Source organism: Plutella xylostella, chromosome 23 (genome assembly GCF_932276165.1).
Source record: "Plutella xylostella chromosome 23, ilPluXylo3.1, whole genome shotgun sequence".
Classification (NCBI taxonomy): domain Eukaryota; kingdom Metazoa; phylum Arthropoda; class Insecta; order Lepidoptera; family Plutellidae; genus Plutella; species Plutella xylostella.
This window is the reverse complement of record NC_064003.1, coordinates 8,911,491-8,925,935: the sequence shown is the minus strand read 5'-3', so window position 1 is coordinate 8,925,935 and position 14,445 is coordinate 8,911,491. Positions and strand designations below refer to the sequence as shown.

General features: G+C 36.9%; 1 protein-coding gene and 1 long non-coding RNA gene across 2 annotated transcripts; both read left to right on the top strand.

Annotated features, from left to right (window-relative positions):
- Positions 1 to 7,329: 7,329 nt before the first annotated feature.
- LOC105392138 (microsomal glutathione S-transferase 1-like) lies at positions 7,330 to 7,952 on the top strand. The gene has a single exon (XM_011563733.3). It carries the CDS (start codon positions 7,491 to 7,493, stop codon positions 7,887 to 7,889), a length of 399 nt encoding a protein of 132 aa, XP_011562035.1. The 5' UTR covers positions 7,330 to 7,490; the 3' UTR covers positions 7,890 to 7,952.
- A 2,936-nt stretch (positions 7,953 to 10,888) lies between these two features.
- Positions 10,889 to 13,510, top strand: LOC125490395. The gene is made up of 2 exons (XR_007267655.1): positions 10,889 to 10,968; positions 12,815 to 13,510. It is a non-coding gene; the product is annotated as an uncharacterized LOC125490395 (long non-coding RNA).
- The last annotated feature ends 935 nt before the right edge of the window (positions 13,511 to 14,445 follow it).

Here is a 14,445-nt window from a genome sequence, read left to right as displayed (position 1 = left end):
TACTTTAAACGCCAGATTCTTTGCCCCAATCTTATGATATGAAACACAGAAAAACATTGCCGTATTTTGTACGAGAAAGCCATTGCTATACCTAAGTTTTAGACACATTCCATACTCACGAGCCAATGGCTTTGACCATGACAATGACAGAGATAAGTCTGCTATATTACTGGGAGAAAATTATTTATCGTAGCTTCGAAACCTATTAAATGATTTAATATGTCAGATAATCATTGATACAGATAGACTTTTTGGGGCTTGTTCGTATGGGAAATGCTGATCATCTAATCACAAATCAGTAGAATAATTATACGAAAACTTAAAAAATATATAAATAAAAGTGTTAACAACATTTAACTCATTTTTATTTTATATTTCAGTAACAACAGCTTTATCATCATCACAAAACAATATAAATCGAAAGGTGTTACATCGCCTTCAATAAATAATTTAAAAACACATATACTTGTCACTGGTACGATCTTACATCACGACTAAAAATCTTTAAACATAATCAACGAAACACACGTTCCATTAGCCTTAACAACACTATCACAGTCTGAAAACTTGCTAGACGACGGTGAGCCTAGAAGGGTCTACCGCTTTGTCAAACAAACAATAGACGTTTTACTTCTGAGCTCAAACGAAGCTGCGCGACGAATAAACACTCTACGATGAATAGCGGTCTCGTATTTTGGCGAACATCTCCCCGGTGTTGACCTTGCCCTCGGGCTTGTTGAAGAGGCAGGTCTTGGTGGTCTTCATCAGGCCCTTGCCAGCGTCGGACTTCCTCCAGTAGACCGTCTGCACGCCGTGTCTGCCGGCGATGTAGCGGGTGGTGCTGCCAATCAGATGCATCTTGTCCATTATGAAGGTTAAGTTTATTTTTCACCAAATACGGCTACTTTTATTTTGAATTCGATATTCGAATTTGTTATTTTTGGTATTGAAGGCGAGCTGCGTACTGACGCCGGGATAGACGGGGCCGGTTTATATAGGTGAAGCCTAGTGATACTGGTGATAAAGAGATAGGTACGAGTGTGATGACGTCATTAGTGTTTGTATACAAACCCCGCACACACACGCGAATAAACTTTGCACTAAGCCCACGCGTGCCAATTGATATCATTCATTCAAAGGTACATAGCCATAGTATCGGTATAGGAAGTGGAGCTTAATTAAGTGAAGCAAAACTATTTCTATGCCTATCACAATAAGGATCATTAGGAAAGGTTCAATGAGTAACGTAATTTTTATAGTTGTGTCTGCTTGGAAATGTGTGTTCAGTGCACGTGCTCTTCACCTATGAGCTAATTGTTAGATTATTCCTTTGTGTTTTTGTTATTTTCCATATAATAATAAAATGTTTATTGACTCAATACTTTTTTAATTGGAGATAACTCCAAATAGAAATTTTATTGTATAGGTATAGGCTCTTATGTCATTTTTATGAAGAATGTATGAGTATATAGAACATATTAACTGTATCTTTTTATGCACATTTTATAATAATTATATATTAGTCTAAAGTTTTGTATAAGGAGATTTGAATTTAGAACATTCTACCAAGAAAACAAAACGTAAACATGCCATTTTCCTAGCCAGTCTGAACTGGCTTATCACTATCAGTACGTGCGATGATATAACTACGAATTATAGTGGTATCTTCGTGTGTGGTTCGAATTGCATGACACTAGCATGTGCGCAACGCATGTTAGACGACCCAGGCTCGTGAAGCCCATAGACAACAGGGTTAATATACACTCGCTTCTGCGGGGTCTCTTCGGGAAGTCTTAAGTAACCTAGATCGCCTATTGGCTTTCTGGCGTGAGTTTGAATGGCTTAACCAAGGACTTGTTCTATATACAAAGTCCTTGGGCTTAACTAACTAAGTCACCCCATAGGTATTTCACGCATAATGGCCCACCTTAGAGGCTAAATGCGGACAATCGGCTTGCCACGATAGTTAGATAGATACCATGGGCCTTCTTCTTCGTGTCAGTTGCCAAAAAACTAGAAGACACTGATGCTTAATTAGTAGGGTCACCGTGGTAAAAGGATCAGTTTTTTTTCCTATAATTTGTACTCGTAACAAAACACAAAAATTATATACTTAGGTACGTTCCCTTCGAATAAATATCATGCTTAATTTGAATCAGTGTACACGCTACATATAAGAATATTTACTCGGTAAATAGAGAGTGCCGTTTATGAATGTTTGTACAAAATTAAGATTTTTTCAAGCAAATCATTGTTTGCTATTAACTCTTGTTTACATTTCATGTTTATCTTTCTTCCAGACCAATTAATATTATCTTGTTTACAAGTGGATTTAATTTGATTATTTGGACACGAGTTTGTCTGTGTTAATAACATTATACAGTCAAGTTTTAAAAAGCTGATACATCATCCACCTATTGGCATCGTACGCAATTGTCAGAAGCATCGTATTCAGTATTCTTTGTAGAAATTCACACTAGTGCTTCCACTTCATGGGCATTACTGACTTCGTTTCTCCATAAATGTGTGCCAAATTGTTTGGGCCTATACGATTCCGAAAGGTGGAGCTTACCTTTAATTGACGTAGCTACCAACAATAGTTGCGAATAATTGTGGTGACTTTTGTAATCAGTTTCTATTGGCTTTATGTAATGAAATGAAACTCTTCCTTGTTCATAGATGTTTCAAAATAGGTAAATAAGTAGATTGTAAATTTACTGAGAAATGTTAGTCAGAAATTTCCCGTTATGTTTACGGTGGAAAATACACCACACGTAAGGTGCTTATTTAAATTAACACCTTTATCATTATATAGAAATACTGGTACCTACTCGTGTCTGGTATTGTCATACTATTTTAACGTGATATAGATTATACAATAGTACCTACTAATCTATTTATACAGTACTTAGTAGTCTAATAAAGATTTTATTACATTAGATATTGATGATTTCACGAACAAAAAGATAAAGTTTTATCTTTTATGGATTTAGATAACCCTCCACCCTGCTGGACTGACAAATATTGTGATTGTTAACCTTTAATCATAATTAAATACCTACTTATCATAATATAATTTAGCTTCCTTTCAGTTAGCTTTACTTCCTTCCTTTGTTCAGTACAATGGTTAAGAACTGTATTCGTTACCATCAAAAACATGAAGCTACGTTACGTAAAAACATGGTTTTATTTACTTATTTACAATACTTTCTCATTTTGCTAAGTGTTCATGAATAATTTGATATCAATAAAATTATCATTTTGTGAAAAAGTACTTAAAAATTTATAGCCGTAATATTGTAAAGTTCGGTGACCTTAATGACATAAAGAAGTACCTAAGTACGATAACCCGATAATTGTGAGTTGGCCAGTGTTGTTTTCTACAGTTTAGGTTTCGGCTTGCTTATACCATTTTTGCAACGTCCTGCATACGAGTATAAACGGAAATGCTTACAAGCAACGTTCGGACCCGTAGTTTGAGAACCGCCTTAAACCCTGCATCGGCATACTTTTCCATTTAAAGTTTTTGGGCTACTTGTTGAGCGCTTTGGGTCCCCTACTGCTGTCTCTGTCTGTGGGCTCTACTTGTTTTGTTTAATTGGTGGCTAAAGATAAGCGTCTAACTTTCGGCATCGTACGCAACGGACGAATCGCATTCAGTATTCCTTGTAGTTATAGAAATTCTCACATTTCATAGGCATTTCCGACGTCGTATCTCCATACTCCTATTGGTCCGATACGTACAATAACGATTGGTGGACTTCTGCATAAAAGTTAAAGTAGAAAATTATAATTAAGTACTATAGGTATACTCATTTTATCATAGTCGAGCTTTACTCAACACAATCAATACTTGTATTTTTCCAAGAGTGTCTTGTTTACACGTCAATGTTTATTATAATTTCGCGAAGCAGTGTTTAGTTTATCACTATTCTACTACACAGGTACTGAGAGAGATACATCGAGTTTCTAAGGTTCTTATTTCGTGAGTCCGAAAAGCTGATTTCGAGCAACATGTTTTGAGCGTAATCTGGCTTCCACTTTACGTTTATTTTATCGCAATGCTGCAAATTCGTGGAAAAATTACACAATTTAATTTAATTGTTATCATACGATTATGTTTGTAAACTAAAGGCATCCGTTTGGCGTTTTTTAAATATTTTTTTATGTTCATAACCCTTTGATCTAACGAGCCAGGCGTGATATTGTTAAGATCAATGTCATAGTACAAATAAATAACAAAAGTTACGTCCATTCTTGCTAATTCTATGTTTTGTTAATTGGTTTTTGCCCTATCGACAGTTTCTAGCTCTCGATATAGGTAGGTATCATTTTTGAAGTGAAATAGTGTATGTACCACTTCACTAAACAGGCAGCGAGCATAGGATTAGATACTATTTTCGAATCTACACGAAGGGTCACTTTTACCAAACGCTAAACGTATTTAAATTAATTTTGGTAATTAATTAGGTAATTTTGTCACCTCTCTGGAAAAGGGATATAGGACAACTCATCCCATACAAGTTTAGGATATGCTGAGGGTATGTTTCATTAATTTACGTACTGTAAATCATTTTGCGTTGAAATTTCAGGACTTAATCTGCCTTCAGATCGGTCACAGATGAAATGTTACCCAGTACCTATATGGGTAACATTATACGACCAACATACGACATACCATACCATATTAAAAGGTACGCAAATTAATCATCTGTATAATTTACCGGGTACCGTTTGTACTCGGTACTTTAACTCGACATATATTTTTGTTAATTGAATGGAAAATAATATGCCAGTGTGTCTATTAGCCACGTTATATAGCACGTGCTTGTTAATCTATGACCTGATAGTGTAGTACAGTCGATACGATATAAACTATTAAGAGTTAATTACTCTTCTTAGCCGTATACCTAAATAATAATGCAGAACTAGTCGCTTTCGTCAGCCAACAGCCAACAACCTCATAGCGTCGCATTGTCGACGAGATAGAGTCGTGGTCGTCTCGCGCTCTTCGAGCCAAATGGTTATTGGGAATTGTCCCGAATTATCGGGAATTGTATCGATTTCGACTCACAGAATAATCAAGATAATTATTCTGAGTGTAGACGAGCCTTAATATTAATATCGGCGAGTGGAGGGTAGACGATAATATCCACGTAAGCGAGCAGCGCTGGAGCGCTTTTCACCTTTTTGTGAGCAGCCGCGGTGAGCAGACGGAGAGTGAGGGAGTTATCAGTGTTGTGGGTGCGTGAGGACCCGGCGGGGCGGAGCCGAGGCGCCCAGGCTCGGGGAGCCGAGGCGGGCGTGATGGCCCGGTTCAGACAACAGCCAGTTACAGCAAGTGCGCGCAGTTACAGCTAAGTGACCTTTCTACTTACCTTTTATCTCTCATTTATGATTGATAAGTTAGACCTACACTTGATTTCTTGATGTACCAATTGTGTTTATAATGAGTAAGGAAACTAAGGAGGTAATGTAAGGTTTAAAGGAGGTACGAGTACATACCGTACCCGTACCGTGTGATAATAGATAGATTAAATATTCAGTGCGCCAGGGGAAACAATCCCATGTGATCAGTGTAAGAAGCTAGGGAAACAATCCCATGTGATCAGTCCCAGGGAACAACCCTGCTAGCGAGGCACGGGGTGGCTATAGGGGAGGTTGGAGGCCACTGGGGTGAAACCCCTAAGAACATCAGGATTATCCTTGACATTCAGACGATCAGGTTATTAGACTGATCGGTCATCACGTGTGCGTGATATTAAGTAACTAATATGTTTATGATATATCCCATATTCAGTTCGTCACCGTGATTAGTATGTTTGTACTAATCACGGTTATTAACAGTTCAGATATTCGCGTTTACTCATATAAATAGTTTAATGATTCGCGACAGGAATCTCAGGTTAGATCAGGAAAGTGGCAGACAAAGTGTTGTGGCGCTCCTTGGGAGAGGTCTATGTCCAGCAGTCTGCGCCGCCACTGAAGTCGATAGCCGAGAACTCATCGACATTGTAAATCCTAATCCTAATCCTAATCCTAACTAATGTCTGTCTGTTACTCTTTCACGCCAAAACTACTGAAGGGATTTGAATGAAATTTGGTACACATACGGTCTAAGCCCTGGGAAAGAACATAGGCTACTTTTTATCCCGGAATTCATACGGGAAAACTTTTTAAGGTTAAGCGAAGCGCGCTGGAACAGCTAGTGAGACATAAATCCCTGCGATCTAATGCGGATACGACGCCACCGCGACGTCTCCTCGACGCCACCTCGACTCTAGCAGTTGCCGGAGCGCCTATGACTTTACATTGAGTTTTGTGCACAAGTGTCCGTCAGAGGTATCAGTAGGTACAGTTGCCTACACGAGACATTAATAGACGATGCACGTTTGTCTTAGCTGCATGTCATTAAACGTGACCTATTATGAGTAGGTGTATTAAGTGCTATCTGCCTATGTACTGAATTAACATTATAATACCTAAATAGGGCAGCTTATAGGTACGTGTTGGAACATATTTTTATATAGTCCGGTATCATATATCTCTATGAGAATGAAAACGCTGTAAGTAATCATTTCAGCCTATTAATTATCTCGCCCTTTTTTCAAAATGACGTAACGGAAGCATTTCATTCACCCTTAAGGCCGTGTCCGCACCGCGAATATTATTTTTCCACGCGGAATTAATTCACAATTCTGTAACACATCGAATACTATAGGAGTATCCGGAAGCGGAAAAAAAATCGCAAAATAAAATCAACAGGCGAACTTCGATCGCGGAATATTATTCGTGCGAATTAATTCCGCGCGGAAAAATATTCGCGGTGCGGACACGGCCTTACATACAAATAACCTGACATTGAGTTTCAAATATTTTACATAATTATAATATTATGTAGAATTATACCATTGTATAATATATTAATATTATGTTCAGGAATCATTCCCTCTATCTCGTCACACCGGCTGCCTCGGCAACTCAGTGAAATCGCATTTCCTATTGTTTTCTCTTTGAGAAGCAAGTCATTTTTATTAATAATCAAATTATGTACAGCTTGCCTAATACAGTTGAATTTGAACCCAAAATAATTTCCATTCTAAGCTGATTAATGTTTACCTGTGGTACCTATAACCTCTTTTGTAGTCAACGGCGAAATGATAATGAGCGAATATTCTTGACCGAAGTTGCATACCCGTAGAACAAGTGTTCCGAAGTTCTCTCGAAGTTCCGAATTACTTCTGTGGGTACTTTCTTCTTATGGTTCCAAATTTGTAATCTGGAATTCGAGTACATAATCTGTGAATAAAAAGAATTATGACAGATGTCAGTCAGACAGAGTCAGATTCAATGACGAAGGAAAACCTTTCCTTCGTCATTGGTCAGATTGCTTTCAAAATATTTCGTAAACTACAGATATGTAAGAAAAGAATATTAATATTCTCCCGCTTACACAAAAACAAGTAACCAAATTATTCGAAAAACACAAAATGGATTTTTCTGAAACCTCATCAATCATGTCGACTAGCCCAGACGTTCTACAGACCTACTGCCTCTACGCCACTATTCTGGCGCTGAAGCTCGTCATGTTGAAGCCTCTAGCGACCTACGCGACCTGCCATGCCGATAAACTGGAGAGATTCCATTTCACTGGACTGAAATATATCACTCCTTTTTGGGTGATCGGTGCTTTGTACACCACTACAAATCCTGACCCAGAAGTGGCCTTGCCTTTGTTTCGAGTGTTTGTTTTGGGCAGACTGGTGATGTTGGCGGATTGCCTGACCAAGGTACCTCGGGAGATGAAGAGGCTGTCTTTCTTTAGCACAATAGTGATCACTGCATTCATGGGTGTTAAAGTGCTTAATGCTTACAAGAGCGCTTTTTAAGTGGGCTGTTCACGTTTTGAATGTTTTCGTTTTGGAGGTGATAAATAAACTTTATTTATGTAATTTTGCTTTTATCCTACTTAATCATTTCATCAAAGCCCTGTTTGTATGAAAGCAATGTTTATAAATGTTGAGAAAAGTTTCTATACGAGAGAGTTCAAAGAAAACTAGGGAGAGGAAATCTTTTGTTTCCCATTGAGTTATATATAATTGTAATTTACTTATTTACCAACGTTTTCTTAGCCAGTTACAAAGCGAAATCTATAAAAAATTAAGATGGTTTTGTACTTTAAAGTTGGTTTAGTAAGTTATACTTAACGTCCACACTCATTTCAAATTCATGCTTGAAACAATAGAGAAATGTAAAATTACAGAGAGTCAGAAACTATTGTTATAAGGCACACAATTACATGGTTTAAAACTGAGCAGCCGGCCGGATAAGTAAATTGCGGCGCCATTTAATATAACTCTAACTTACTTGCTTATTAGTTCACTAACAAGCGGTTTCTTTGACTGAAATTGGACCGAATCTATGTGGAAGTTTTCTTTACTAAGACCAAACTTGATAAATTTATTCAGTAAACTAATTACTTCAACAAACAGCTCATAATTCAGAGGAATAAGTTGGTATAGGTACAGTTGTGTTGGTCTTTGGCAAGTAGGTATCAGTCCAACCATAAAAACTTAACCTTTGTTAAGAAATGAAGTGATTTTCCACTCATCATCATCAGCCAAAGAATCATACACTGCTAGACCTATGTTCCGTATATGAAATCTTTCAAAAAAGCATCAGCACTTCGTCACTTCTCATGAAACCACTTCAGAATATCTGCCTAATGTCGCCGCACCGAAGACTAAAATACAATCGGCCATGCTACCAATCTATGATATGCATTTTTTATAATTTATTTTGAAAATATAGACCATTTTAAGAAACTAATTTCGTTATTTTTGTATTTTATTAATTACAACTATTTTTAAGATTTATTTAAAATTTGGCCGGCTGAATGTATGTATGCTTCACATAAATGCATTATAGGATTTATCCTTGTCTGCGCTACAAAAAAAAGCAAAAGTGTTACTTAACGTCAGTGACGTAGAATGTCATTGTCATCTATAGTGCCACAAACTTATCTGTTCCGGTGAGAGCGAACTAAATTGGTCCATACCTCATTACTTACTAATGAATTTCATATTGACATGACATAGATTATATGGACCAATTTAGTTCCATTTGTTAGTCGTATACCTCGAAATCAAAAAATCCTTGTAGCTTTTCACCTATTCGCATTTCACCTCGATAGCGTTTTTTGTTGTAGCGTATAATATCGGTAGTATATTTTGTTACTAGCATATATTTTTAACAGATTTTTACAACAGCAGCAAATTTTTATGTAGCATGTATTATCAATAGCTTATTTATTAAGCTGCAAATATTTTGAATAGCAAGTAAGTATTTTATGTCGCATCTTATTTGGGTCGCATATTGTTGTAGTGTAAAAGAAATATCGCGATACGTACCTAATAATGCATTACAAACAAATATCTATCAAGGTGAAAAGCGACTACAGTGAAGGCAGGCAGGAAAGTAATTCTACTATGATTTTTTCAGACAATTGTCAGTAGCGATCAAAAATTATACTACAAGAATAAAAATCTATTCAGAAATTTTGACATCGCGGTGAAATGCGAATAGGTGAAAAGCTACAAGGATTTTTTGATTTCGAGGTATACGACTAACAAATGTTTAGTTCGCTCTCACCGGAACAGATAAGTTTGTGGCACTATAGCTCTAAAATCATAACATTGACCCAATGACAAAGGAATAAAGAGAGGACATGCCATATCAACGAAAAAAATGCGCTTACCTAAACTTTGGTGTCAATTAAAATGGCGGCGGTTTTCTTGAAAAATGTAAACAAACTAATTGTTTGACAGCTGAAGTACCTTGTGTTTGGATGTCAATCAACATGGCGACCGGTCGCCAGGTAAGCGCATTTTTTTCGTTGATATGGCAAGTCCTCTTTATTCCTTTGTCATTGCATTGACCCCTCACCTGTCGGCGGCCATTTTGCATATTTCATCATTCATTGATATCGATTCTGAAGGCAGAAATTTTAAATTTAGCGATGTCAAAACCTTAATTTCTTTGTTTAAAATTCGACTCTATGATTGTTTCCGTAAATGTCATTTTATGCTAGCAATTTTTTTAGTTTGACAGCGTTAAAATTAGAATTTCTGCCTTCAGAGGCGCGAGCATAGGATTCGATACTATTTTCGAATCTACACGAAGGGTCGCTTTTACCAAACGCTAAACGTATTTAAATCAAATTTTAAATACATTTTGTACTAACTGACAGACGTATGACAGGCTACTAAATACGTTTAGCGTTTGGTGAAATTCCACCTAACATGGAAAAAACAAATGCCACTTTTGGAACTAACAAATTTGCCTTACATTTTGACAGTGACATTTGACGATACGCAACCAATACGCAACGTAAACGGAGGTTTCGAATCCTGTGCTCGGGCAACAGAATCAACATCAATATCGTTATTTACGGGATGTAGGAGAAAAATACCACAATTTGTATATTTACTTCATACCTACTTAATATATTATTTATTTAGATAATATTACGAGAAAGAAGATTAAGTACTACTCTGTGTAAAAAGTATCGGGACTGGGTCAATAAAACAAAAAATGTTTGTTATTCATCCAAATTTATTTTATCACCTTCAATGTATGCTCCTTCAGAAACGATACACATACGCCATTATACAGAATTATCCAATCATCACAACATTTTTTTTAACGCTGTTTCTAGAGTTGTGTTTAGTACTCGCGGCGATTTTTCTATAAATTGCACAAATATAAGAAATAAATGTACATAATGAGGGCTTAATGCTAAGAGCATTTTCTACCAGCCAACCTACAGGATGTACAGGAAAACTAGTACAAAATATTAATTATATTACACCAATTAATTAAAACAATACGCGCCTCAATGAGGCGAATCGAGCACCAGCTTTTATAAGGATATAAAGGTCGGTTGGGAGCCGATTTAACAGCCGATAGGTTATATGTTATATGCTTTGATTATATACAACCCTAGATTCCCCATAGAAGAAGCAATTGCTGCCATACATAAACTGGGGCACTACTGCCCCGCTACAAATTTCGCTCTAGCAGTGTCTATTGTGTCATCGCCGGTGCTACACATATTTGACAGTTAGCATTAATTTCAGTTTTGTCCCTTTAAAATGCGTGTATGTGCTTTAAAATGCGTGTATGTGCTTTAAAAGTGTGCAGAAACTACAAAGGTCGACTAAAACGCCATACAAGGTCACCTACCATCTGTAAATAATGTATTAATATAAATAATTTAATAAAGTAAATATTGATATAATTTTCGTCGGTGTTGCCAGTTTTTTCTTGAAAATAAATACTAAAAAGTGATGATAATTTATATGAACCGCTTGAATGTCCTGTCGACACCCGGTCGACATGAAAAGTGTACCATAAATTGTTTCGTGATTGGATTCTTAAAATTGGAATTAGGTACTTACCTTGAATTCATTTTATATAAATTTTCTTTAATGGTGCAAAATAAATAGTATTCTATTCTATTCGGCGACTGGTGTAGTGTAGTGGTTAGTGACCCTGACTGCTATGCCCAAGGTCCCGGGTTCGATTCCCGGCTGGGGCAGATATTTATTTAATGGCAGAATATATTTGTGCTCGGGTCTTGGGTTGATATTTATATTTAGTATGTATTTGTGTAAGATATATCAGCTGTTCGACACCCATAACACAGGTTCTCCCTAGCTTGGGGTCGGATGGCCGTGTGTGAGATGTCCCTACATATTTAATTATTAATTATTTATTCTATTCTATATCGCCTTCAATAATGGATGGAATTTGCAAATCCTACGCATTTATTAAAATATTTTTTTTTCTGCGTTTCTATGGTTGCTGGTTTTGCATCTTTTGTCAACTGTATAAGTACCTAGATCATCTGTTAAAATATTCGTGATAGTTTCCGCTGAGGCGAAATTGTATTCGAGAAAACGTAAACATTTACACAAGGGGCCGTCCATTAATCACGTGAGGAAGTTATTCTCATTTTTTGACCCCCCCCCCCCCTCCCCCCTGCTGATATTTGGTGAGGTTTGGGACTACCCCCCCTCCCCCTGCCTGGATCACGTGTATTTTTTTTGAAGTCTATGTAAAGGCTATTTTTTTCTAGAAAAAATATAAGCTATACTACAAATCGTTAAAATTTTTGCGCCGTTCAAAATTTCGGTTCAGAATTACCTAGCGCTTTTTGACAAAAAAATAATACACGTGATGTCTAACGAGACCCCCCCCCCCTCCCCACTCGTGATGTTTCGTGAGGTTTTCCGTACCCCCTCCCCCCCCCCCCTTTTGAGCCTCACGTGATTAATGGACGGCCCCCAACTAAATCTAACATAATTTATTATAGGTACAAAAGGTAATTTTATCACTAACAGCGTAAATTCTAATATACATGTATTATCAGGATACCGAATGATCCTATTATACGAAGCAAATGGATAGAAATAATTAGAAAAAGCTGCGGAGAGGACTCCTGGAAACGTATTTTAACTAATTGAAATTTCCTTAAAAAATATCACCACATTAGATAGATAGATAAATCATTTATTTGTTCCACATAAATATAACACATAAGTACAACAAATAAGTACCACATTATTATAGTGTTTCCATTTTCTACCAACTTAGTAACAATTTACTTACGTTGCCACATTTTTTCATGCACTCGATGACATGACAGGAGGGAATGACAGTACAGTCACGCAAAAAAGTTATAAAATATTGGCCTGTTTACAATGTAGGCGATGTATGAGATGAGTCCGTCTAGGGTTGTAAATGGTCGAAGGTTATATGCCATCCTGGTCGTTTTTTTTTTACACTTAGTTGAGGTTAAAGCAAGATAAATGTAGTTCACATAGGCAATATCGCTCACTTAAATACGGCAGACCAGTAACATCTTTAGAGATTTAGAGATGGCGGGACATAATATGTGGACTATTTATTGCACACCTTATAAAGGTTGGTCGACAACCGAGGGGTTAAGCTCGAGGCAAATTTCGAGAGGCAGCATTTTCGAAATGAGCCTCTCTTGTTGCCATCGTAGTATCCACTCGTTTATTATTTATTCGTAGTAGAGTTTCAAAACAAGGTAGAAAAGATAAATCTTCTTCTTGTAGTGCCTTTCCACCATCGGAACTCTCTTTGCAGCGCTCTCTATTCTTTACTAGTTTAAATATTTCTTCCACGGTTTTTACACCGGTCCACTCTTTTATATTTAGCCAATTTCCTCCTTCCAGGCCTTCTCTTTCCTTCTACTTTGCCCATTTATAAATTAAATCCATTTTTCTACTTCTAACTCTCTGTAACAAATGGCAAAGATAAATAAACACACGATTTAGACGTTTGCTTTTGACGTTAACAGTTTTTTTGTAGACAAATGTCACAGAGTACTTTGTTAATTGGCAAATGCATTATGTGCATAACTCCCAAAAAATTTCTAATGGTAAGGTCAAATGAAGGTTATTAGTTTTTATTGAATAATTTATAAAATAGAGACTTAATTTAAAATCTGATAGGTAACTAGAAATTGTACAGAAAGCATATTCCTCGAAACGGTTTTAAGCATTCCATTCTTGTTCAGAAAGTTAGCATGGCCAATTAAGTATACATCGGACTAAAGGGCGTCCAACGCTGCGTTTGCTAGTCAATCCTTAAGATATCCTTAGTGAAGATATTTGCATGCGCGCGCTTCAAATGACAATGGAAATACCACATTTTAACACCCTTGTGTAGCAGGAAACTACCCAACAACAAGTTGAGGTAAGTAATATTTAGTAAGTATAAGCATTAAGGCAAGAAGGGTCCATCTTTATGCCATTATACTAACTATTAGGAGGGTAACAAAAGCTTTTCGCACTTACAGTTACAGTTGGGCAAAGAATAAACATAATTCTGACACGTTCGGCAGTGTATGTAATTTAGGGTACAATTTTATCATTGATTGACCCTAATGAGCCATTCACAATGCAGCAAGTCGTTTCAGTACAGTGATTGTGAATAGAGTATTGTTTCGACGATCCATTAAAACCGTTTCCTTTTTGTTTCGTTTCGTTTATATAAGTATAGTTACTAGCTAGTGATAGTGGTTATCTTTTTTGGAGTCGAGACCACAAACAGGCGATCGTAGCGCGGGACTAACGTGAGTCCGCCCACTGGACCGACAACCTCAGACATGTAGCCGGTAGTGGCTTGATGCATACTTCCGTTTATACTTAATAATCTATGGCTTGATGAGGAAGGCAGAGGACAGTCTCCTTGGGAGAGGTCTACGTCCTGCCGTTGACGACCACGGGCTGATGATGATAATGCTGAATCTTTTTGTATATATTCATAAATACATAATACATAACAATCTATACATCCAATTACTTGCAAAGTAGGCTGATTGTATTACTTCTAGAGTGTATGTGATTTTGT

What these genes read in the sequence shown, in the direction of transcription:
- LOC105392138 (XM_011563733.3), top strand. Translation starts at nt 7,491, where the DNA reads ATGGATTTTTCTGAAACCTCATCAATCATGTCGACTAGCCCAGACGTT.